The sequence below is a fragment of the Erigeron canadensis genome, chromosome 5 (assembly GCF_010389155.1).
Source record: "Erigeron canadensis isolate Cc75 chromosome 5, C_canadensis_v1, whole genome shotgun sequence".
In the NCBI taxonomy this organism is placed as follows: Eukaryota; Viridiplantae; Streptophyta; class Magnoliopsida; order Asterales; family Asteraceae; genus Erigeron; species Erigeron canadensis.
In genome coordinates, this window is record NC_057765.1 from 28,583,848 (window position 1) to 28,594,417 (window position 10,570).

At 32.8% G+C, this 10,570-nt stretch overlaps 1 protein-coding gene across 1 annotated transcript; it reads right to left on the reverse strand.

Moving 5' to 3' along the window:
• LOC122600113 (L-ascorbate oxidase homolog) lies at window positions 1–6,335 on the reverse strand. The gene is made up of 8 exons (XM_043772776.1): window positions 5,998–6,335; window positions 5,775–5,884; window positions 1,796–2,066; window positions 1,596–1,698; window positions 1,161–1,506; window positions 703–1,065; window positions 541–619; window positions 1–441 (listed from the first exon to the last, which is right to left on the reverse strand). The coding sequence occupies exons 1-8, from the start codon at window positions 6,184–6,186 to the stop codon at window positions 238–240; spliced, it is 1,665 nt and encodes a 554-aa protein (XP_043628711.1). The 5' UTR covers window positions 6,187–6,335; the 3' UTR covers window positions 1–237.
• Window positions 6,336–10,570: the final 4,235 nt, after the last annotated feature.

Here is a 10,570-nt window from a genome sequence, read left to right on the forward strand (position 1 = left end):
TTTTATGATGTGATGCCTAAGCAAAATGCTATATCTTTGCACAAATAACTCTGTCAACTGAACATAGATTTTCCGAAACAATAACTGGAGACGTGCTTTCTATGATCCAAGTTCATATATCGATGAATTTAACTAACGGAAAAAAAAAAAAACAACACTGATTCTGAATACCCTCATATATAGCCTCCTAAAAACCACTTCCTCTGTCAAGAATTTGAAGAATTATGTAAGTTGTATCTAATGTTGACGTCCAACAGCCCGTCCACAAAGAATAACGTTGTTTGGAATTGGCGCCTCATCTCGCCAAGAATTAGCAGGTGAATAAACACGAAGATAGAACTGTTGACCTAAGTACTGTCGAGCCCAGTTCTCGGACCTTACATTCCACATTCCCACATTGTCTAGCGGCATGTAAACCGCAGTCCATGATTTTGGGTACACCTAAAATCAAGATGACAAATTTTATGGATTTCAAGTTAGAAAAAGATAAAGTTATTGAAAAAAAGATGTATAACTAACAAGGAAGTTCAGTGGACAAACCTGAACGGTGACCCGTGAAATTGTGTCACGTAAATTGTATCCAAGTCGGCTAGCAGCCGACCACTGCCCTCCATCCATCCTGTTAAATAATGATACACTAAGTTATTTGGTGTAACTCGTTACTTGAAGTCATAGTGCCATTTCTACAAATAAATTATTTACCCGACAACAAAAAAGTGGTGGCCATCAACATGCCAGGACTGAACAACGTCTTCAGAGTTCTCAAACACGACCTCAACAAACCCTCTAAAGTCTGCCGGCATAACAGCGGTTTGAAGGTTAGCACCACCACTTGGGTTGTCCTGAATGCTACCAAGACTGAAGACACCCGAAATGTTGAAGTAATCAGCAAGCTTAAGTGGGGTGTCTGGTTGAATAAACGAGACACCATTGACAGCAAATCTCTGCTTGCCACCAATAACAGGTGCAGAATTCGCAAGCCGAATTGTCCTGGTGGTGTTGATCATCCCATAGTGGTAAGAGCCCTGGGGATTCGGTCTTGGCCCACTAGCCGTTAAATTTCTCCTATTCAACGTAAATAGTCAAGTAGCAAATATTAGACACTTATGTGACCATTGTATTGATTGAGACATCTTAGCCAACACTTTTCCTGTAATTACCTGAGCGAACGAGCTTGGTTAATTGACCAGTCAATTTCAGTTGTTGGTCCACCAGGAGGTGCAGCATCTAAACCACCAGCCGAGTTACTGTAACGCAGAGCTGATGTAGTTGTGAGCACTGGAGTGGTAAAGCGGCTCGAGACAACAATGTAGTAATCCTTGGGTGGTTGGTCGGCAGTGACCAACACAGAATAAGACTGGCCCAAATGGACATCAATCGAATCATATGTATTTTGTAGTGAATGGGTTCCTTCTACCTCAACCAAAACCAACTTGTGACCTTGAATTCTGAAGTTGATTGAAGTCGTTAACCCAACGTTCGATATTCTAAATCTGTAAGTTTTACCTGCCAGAATTTTTTTGATCAAACCACCATCGATTTTGTCAATCTATAAAAGTATAAACACAATAGGCCATTCATGTGGCTTTACCTACCTTGATTAACATTGAACGTATATCCATTCGATCCTCGGCCATTAATGAGAATGCCATCCGGGAATGGAAGATCTTGTCCGTTGTCTAAAATGGCTTTTAGATCCTGTTAAGTTCAACACACAAGCGAACTCACATTCAGGTAGGCATTACATGAAACATTCGAAGTACATAGTCAACTCCATATGGTATGGGCTACTTACAGTGTGATTTTGCTTGAACCAGTCTCCGGCAAGTACGGTGTAGTCTCCAGCGGGCGGTGAGAAGGGGACGGGAATGACTGACCGACTAGCGATTTTGATGCCACCAAAGCCTCCCGCAGCCTTGTGGAATGCAAGTGAAGGGAAGTAAAAGAAGCTACCAATTTGGTCTTTTACTTGAAGATTATAAGTGAAGTTTTGGCCAGGTGGGATTGGACAGTTTGTACCAAAAACACCATCTTGCCATGAGTTTCTCCTTTGCATAATCCCATTCCTACTCCAATGAATACTTCAAACGTTAAGAGATGAAAACAATATATTTCATCCAAGTTAACTTAAAAGTACTTTATATGTATTTTCTACTTATACAAAATAAGAAATTTTAATAACAACCATGTACAAATATACGAATCTTATAAGCTACCATATATGATGTATCAGAATTAAGTCATTTCTAGGTTCATTTTATAGTCTTTTATTATAATGTACTTCATACCACTTAGTATGTTAACAACATGAGAGTTGGCTATCGTATGTGGTATGAGTGATGACCCATCAACCTATAGGTTGTGAGTTCAAGTCTCATTTGGTGACACTTAGTAAAAATGTGTAAAATTTTGTGTGCATTTGTGTGTTATGTTTAATGTCAACGTTAAAGAACCATATATTAAGTTTTACAAATGAGTTTCTACAGTTTGGAGATGCTCTCACAAAACAATGAAGCAAAACCTTAATTGAGTCAAGCACCTAAAGCATAATGAATTTCACCACCATGTGCATCAGTACATGTATACCATTATACCAACTCAAAACCTAATTAAGTTACTAAAATATGTTGTATTTTATGTGCGCTTAAAACCAAATACAAAAGCGATCAAGTCTCTAAAGCAAGTTGGGGGAGCTTAAACAACCAAGCACATGTCTAAAGTTTCAATTAGAAAATGGGAAACTTCCATAAATTTCAGTAATTGTGTGCGCAGTCCATATTCAATGAACAACTGTACAAATTGACTGAGAATACAAGTTCCTAAAGCATGAGACAAATTTGCAAGTCCCAATTCAATATACATTGATGATACAGTTCAATTAAGTACAAGTCATTACAGCATGTTCAAGTCTAATATACTAAGACCAATATTTAAAGTTGGGTTTTTCTAATATATGCCCTAAGGGCACATATAAGAAGCATTAAATATGACATTATATTCTAATTGGAATTAGCATTTGACATTGATTACATTCATTCATTATATTTTACCAAGTTTCCCTTTTTATTTTTCGCATTCCAAAATTTTCCAATTCATTTGTAGCTGCCAATATTCTTTTATTTATACTAACACGGTACCCGCGCTATGCGACGGTGTTTGGGACGGCGACAATATGATGGTGGGGAAGACTTTTGGTGGTAAAAGCGACGTCAAGTGGTGTAGATAGTTGATGTAAAAGTAATTGACGTAAAACGTTAATTGAGATATTTTAAAAGAATAAGGACTAATAGTGTAATATATCATTAAGGGTATTCAATGAATGAATGTATTCAATGTCAAATGCTAATTCCAATTAGAATATAATGTCATATTTAATGCTTCTTACATGTGCCTTTAGGGTATATATTAGAAAAACCCTTTAAAGTTAACTTCGTAATCATAATTTCTTTTTTATTTTTTATTTAATATACTTAATAATTAAAAAACTTAATGTATTCAGTCAAATTTCATGTTATTTTTTTTGACTTAATAAACAAAAATAATTATTAATTACCTATTTTTACTTAATACATACAAAACATTTCTTGATGTTTTCAGCCACTTCATGCATTCAGCACTTAAGGTCTAAAAAAAGAACGGGAGATCCTCAAAAACTGAAAACATTAAGTAAAAAAAAAAAGTGGGTTCTTATTTTTTATTTGTTGATGGACCTTAATCATATTTGGAGCGTGTTTGATTGATTCAACTTTACCAACTATAAAAATTACTAACTCTAGAGGATATCAATCCATACAAATGCTAAAGCTAATAATAACAAATTAGTTTTTCATCCTACCATCCGACCACGGACACACTACCTTTAGCTTGTTATCACTTGTCGTCCCCACTTGGGCTTAACTAATGCATGTGTGTGAAAATAGGAATAACGCCAATGGTGCGAAGTCAAACGCCTACTAATTTGATTCCAAACTGCTTGCTCTTAAAATACAAGGGGGGCTCAAGTACTGAGTCAAGTCATCAAAGGGCAAAGGATACTTCCACAATCTATAAGTCTCGAGTCTCAACTCAAGAAAAAGTAATGGTATCCACCTAACGTCCTAACTACCTAAGCACATGTCACTAATGGATGTTGGTACAAGTCACTAAAGCATGGTGTACATCTTGAAACTTAGAACATCAACATACCAAACTAAAATAATAAATAATGAAAAGAGTTAATGACATAAATCGTCCCTGTGGTTTACTCAAATAGTCACCTTTCGTCCTTTAAAATCCAAAACCTCAAGGACAGTCCTTTATAGGTGGATAAGGATCGTGTTTGGTCCTTTGACAATTTGACCGTCAAGTGCTCTCCATTAAACCCCCACGTGACACCCACGTGAGGGGTACTCCAGTCTATTTCATCAGTAAAGGAACAAACATGATATATCTGAGATTAAATCTGGATCTCTTTAATCCGTACAAAAACAAATATATTTTTCAGCATTATGAAAACACCCCTAGTATCCCAACCACACTTTTTGATATCCCAACCAAAAAGTGTGGGCCCCCATGTCTATAATGGTATATATGATAGAGTAAAAAGCGGGGCCCCTGTCATTAATAATCTGGTCGGGTTACCAAAATCATGGTCGGGATACCAGACGCCTTTAATCATAATCATCCCATCACCACCCATTCATCATTAACAAACCTTAAACAACCCATAATCCTCATATAACAATAACGATCAGAATCACCGTGTGTAACATTATTCAAATCAATCTAACTAAACAACTTACAATTGCTTCTGTAGTATCAAGTGCGGATTCTGTCTTCTTATATCCAAATAACCACATTTTTCACTTCCCCAAATCCTTCCCTAAACTTACCACTAACAAATCCTAATTAAACTTAACAAATAAACCATGTATAATATTAATAGTATATGAGTGGGGTTTGAGTCACCAACAACAAATCTTGACAAATTGAATGTGAAGTTGGGCTATGAGTGGCTTGACCGGATGATCCTTTTAGCTTTTCCACCAAAAATATTGTAAACAAATAACATCCTTTGTGGTCAACTATTTAGTAAGTAAATCAAAGCTTTGGGGTTTTCATCGTTTTGTTTCCACCATTCAATCCCAAAAACCATCACTGCATACTACCCCCGCTATCATCACCTTCTGCCTTGGAAACCATCACCACGCATAATCCAGATCAGTACACCAATTGGCTTTACGGTCATTTTTCCTAGCCAGCCGCTCGACTTTCTCCGGGTCCGTTTTCCGAGTTCTTTTTTCTAGCTGTGTTATCGAACAAATTCGTTCCCCATTGAGTATATTTCTTTGATTTGTGACTTTTCAAGTTTTAGATCTGGATTATGCGTGAATTAGTTAGCTAGTCAGATGAAGATGATTTAAGGATGAATATACTTTGGATTTCATCATTTGAAGACGATAATAAATCTTAGACTTTTTTTATTATAGAATATGAAATTTTCACATCTGTTTTTTTGAGTTCCAGATTCATGTTTGTATGTATTAAAGAAAGAGAAAAAGAGAGTACACACAAAGAAGAGGCAGGAAAAAGACTGGAGTACCCCTCACGTGGGGGTTTAACGGAGAGCACTTGACGGTCAAATAGTCAAAGGACTGTCTTTGAGATTTTGGATTTTAAAGGACGAAAGATGAATATTTGGGTAGGACGATTTATGTCATTAACTCTAATGAAAAAAATAACAACTTCAACTAAAAATAAGCAGCAAATGTAGTAAAAGTAAGTAAAGAGCTAACCAAGAAAGAAGAAATGGCTCATCCAAGCTATTGAAAACATTTACAACCAAATTCTCATTTGTCACAGTCTCAATCTGTGGCCCTGGAAACTGCCCATTTATCAATATTCCCTACACCCACACACCAAGATTTTGTCACTTACATGATCTTCATGTATGATAAATTACTACTCCAATAATATTTATTTTATATATATTCATGAAGAAAGAAAAGAAAACAGAACCTGTTGTTTAACACCAAGAGGATAAATATCACCATAAGTAACATTCCAAGTAAAGAACCTATATGCATCTTCACCATTGATGACATCAAACACCAAAAAAAGCAAGACCAACACCAAAAATGGAGACACTTTTGTTTTTTGGCCACCCATTGTGTCTTTGAGAAACAGAGATAATATAGATCTATGCATGTAGAAAATATATAGATGAAGATGGCTTTATGGGTGTTTACTCTTTACTTAACATGGACAACAAACAGTGTCTTCTGGACTTATTCTTGTTATTTCTTTGAGTTTTTTAATGTGTGTTTTTTGCTTTATTGTCTTTTTGGGGATTATTTTGTTTGTGAGATTCTATATAAAGAAATGAAAGGGAGGGCTCATTTAATTGATAGGACCGGTATATATATATATACTTTTAGTTTGCTTGGTTGTATCCAACAACGGTAGATTGTATCCGTCGGTGGTGCATCAAAAACTGGGATAATAGCAACAAACCGCGTTTTCAATGTGGAGCGTACACACACATCTTTATATGCGGAACGAAATAATTACCATAACTTTTGATTTATAAACAAGAGATATGCATAAATAACTTATACTCGTATAATTTGTTAGATAAGTTGCTTATTTATTATGGCATGTGAATCAAATGTTAAGATATGTTATTACCTCCTTTTTTTCTATATTTTTTGAAAAATGAATTTCGTTGGAAACTTTGTGTTGCGATTCGACAGTGAAAGGTCTAACATACGTTGTCTTATTCAGGTACACGTTAGAGAACTAGCATACAAATAATAACTCGCCACGCAGACGAGTTACTATTTACAACCTATTGAATTAGTATAGTATATAATGATGAAAATTTAACATATGTTATTTTAATTAGGATTGTATTAAAAAGTTTAGACCCGGAAACATGGGCGGAACCACAAAATTTAGGGGTAGCCCGGGCTACGGGTTTACTAAATTCAAGTAATGTAAATTTTTTGAAAAATGATGTATTGTGGTACGGGTCAAATAAATATGGGATACCGGTTAATATAACCAATTTTAAAATTTTGAAACATTTTTCGATCAATAAAACTTATAGTTATGTGTCTGTATAACTAAATGATAAATAAAAACTACTAAAAGTGTCAAAATTTCTTAAAATCTATTATAAATAACCACAAGTCATCAATAAAAATGCTAAAAATTGTAACAATTTTGTCGTTATCATATCATTATCGTTACTTTATGCCGATACAAGATTAATGATAAAGAATTGTTTTACAGGCCACTTTCTTTCTGGTTTCGCCGAGGAAATCCTCAATTAAAATCCTTAAATGATAATTCTTTAGTATCTCATAAAAATTAAAAAAATGCATATGATAAGACTTAAATTTAATATCTTTTTATTAGGAAATATGCAATTACGTATCATTGTCAGTAAAACATTTGATGGTGGTTAGAAAATTTTATTTAAGTTATATTAAATTGTGTTAATTTGACACATTTTTTTTTAATAGAGCAACCCTTTTATGGTATCGTCTTGGATTCAAATTAGGACACATTTTACCAAAATACAGGGTTTCACCAGTCAGTCTTTAAAAAATAAATTAAATGTATCAAATTGAAAACGGATACTTGTTTTAAGCAAGCAAAATCTCAAAGTAGAGCATCTAAAGGTCAAAATGGATACTTGTTTTAGTTAGTTTCATCATTTTTAATCATCACCATGTACATTATCCAACTAGTATCATTTCACCCATACAAGAATTATCAAATATTAATAAAGTCAATCTTATATATAAAACAAGTCGTGAAGCTAAACAAACAATTCATGGTCACCATTATTTGTTGCCAAATATGATATATTCGATTTCGTTGGATTATAGGCGTATACGTCAAACTCTTGAAAACGAGCCTTCCTTTGACTAGTTGTATTATTTCTTCTACTAGTTTAAAGTACGTGTCTGATTATTTATCCATTTTATCCAGAAAACGAGAAACGAGATACGTGGTTTTCAGTATGTGACATCTTGTAGGACCCTTCACTGATTTTCTCCATGATCATCGCACATGATGTAGGAGTTAGATTGTGTCATCTTAAATTATTGCCTCTTTTCCTTTGCTACCTTTAGCGTTATTAAACATTTTTTGGTTTGGACGAATATGAGGGCATGGAATATCAATCCATGCTACAATCAAAAGCCACTAATAGCGCATTTAAGTATCTAGAAATTAGAAGTGTTATATTATACAAATATACAGTATAATAAAAATAAAAATATAAATATAGATTATTAATAAAAGGGAAGCCGTTGAAAAAGAAAAAGGAAAAATATTTATAACAATATACAACACATTAGATCGTATCATGGATTCTAGACATTTGTAAGGATGGGAAAAAAAAAAACTCAAAATACCGATATCATCTGATACAATAGGTATACCAAATTCTAAATGGGTTTGGCACCGGCACTTTCCAGGTTGATACTGGAAAAATCTCCCAAAAATCCGGAAATATTAATACCGTGTCGATACTGGTTTAGAGGGTGTTTGACATTGCTTATCGAAAATAGATTATGTGTTTTGAATAATCATATTTAGGTAATTCGCTGTAACAAAATGTGTTTTGATTATCTTGTTTAATATCACAATAATCAGATAATTAACCCTATTAGTGTTTGACAAATATATATATTTAAAATGTAAACAAGTAAAATGACAAAAAGAGTCTTAACCAGATAGTAATTATTATGAAATTCTTAGAATCAATATATTCTACGAGGAACAAGATGTAATAATCGGATATACATTGTAAAAAATCAATAATTTGAAATAAGTATTAAAACCTTTCGATGTTTGATAAAAATAAAAGGTTTGATAATATTGCAATACTCGGATGATATCGATAAAAATGATCTTTTATATATATTAAAAGAGAAACCTAAATTAGAAAAATGGAAAATCTAGACCTTAATTGAATTTTATCATTTATTTTCAACCCTTAGATTAAAATGCTTACATCATCTTTGACTAGACTTTTAGTCAAAAATGATTTTAGTCCTCCAAATTCCAATTTTTTTTCAAACACCCATACATTTTGACCTTTTGCAAGTTTCCACTATTTCTGTAATATAAATTAAAAACAATATAAATTGTAAGCAACATGAGAAACACTCTTTTTAGTTCGATCAAACGATTTATTACAAAAAATAATGTCTAATAATTTAATAACAAAACAATTTGAGAAACGCTCTTTTAAACGATTTTTTAACTCCGATCCATGTTTAAATGAGTGTTTTTATTTACAAGTTTACAGATTCTTGATTTTTGATGATTATGATCGATCATCCATATTCTAATTAAATTTTTCTTTACAAAATGATTAAAATACAAGATAAATAAGGTAATCAACTAAAATATTTTTTCTCATTACGGTACATTTTTTCTCCTCTTAGCTTTTTTATACCTTTTAATTTAATTTTTTTTTTCTAGCTTTTTGTATATACAAGTTTAACTATTTTTATATGATTCTCTCACGTATTACGCATGTTATAAGCTAGTTGTTTAATAAATAATTTATGGAAAAAAACAGATCATATTATCAAGTATAGTATTGTAAATATTATTATAAGTGGCACGGAAGAGAATTAAATAAAATAAAAAACACAGAGACTCGCAAAGTTGTAGGCAATATATATATATATATATTTATAATGATAATGATAATGATTGAACTTATAATTAGGGGGTATATACTACGGGGTATTAGTGTAAAATATATGACATGAAGATGGTTTTTGAGAACGGCGTTTTTGTGCAGCAAGGGGAAGGTTGCTTTCTCAAATGTGCATTTTGTAACATTCTAAACGCAATTGATTGATTTTTAGAAATTTTTACCCAAACATCATAAACGGATTACAATTTATAAATGCAATGATCTAAAAATCCATCTCATAACTTAACCCCAAACACCCTCTTATGTGGGACTGAGATTAATATTAAATTTTGATGATTTTCGATATCAATACTATTAGGAACTGGATTATGCCATTCCCAATTTCCCATCGCTATTCATTTGTTGCTGTGGACTGCTCGTGACTCATTGTTTAATTGTATTTAACAATGAAACATTTTGTTTTTGTGCCAAGTACTAGTACTGAAACTTCTTGCGAAAAACTTCAATAATAACGAAATTTATTCAGATATCTATAATCTATATCTATACTTATATATAAAGCATTTTTATTAAATTTTTTTTAAAAATTAAGACTTTTATAATTTTAAGTTAAGACAAAATTTTAGTCATCCATTTTTAAAGTCATATATCAAGAGCATCAATTTTCAAAGACATTATGGTCATAACAAAAATATACACAATAAAAGACTAAAAGACAATATAGGATCATCCACATTTTTCTCTCTCTCATCTGGTCAAGTTATCCAACGGCGGAGCCATGACGATGTCACAACAAAGAACAAAAAGATATTCGTTTCTGCTGCATTGCGTGGGTACCATGCTAATAGCTTAATTAATATTGTTAGTGGATCTAGTATAAATATGTTATACTGTAATAAGATATAA

Excerpts from the sequence above, each read along its gene's own strand:
- LOC122600113 (XM_043772776.1), bottom strand. The coding sequence starts at position 6,186 with ATGCATAGATCTATATTATCTCTGTTTCTCAAAGACACAATGGGTGGC. Across the intron at positions 1,507-1,595 it reads TACGTTCAATGTTAATCAAG|GTAAAACTTACAGATTTAGA; the intron begins GTAGGTAAAGCC and ends AAATTCTGGCAG. Across the intron at positions 442-540 it reads TTTCACGGGTCACCGTTCAG|GTGTACCCAAAATCATGGAC; the intron begins GTTTGTCCACTG and ends TCTTGATTTTAG.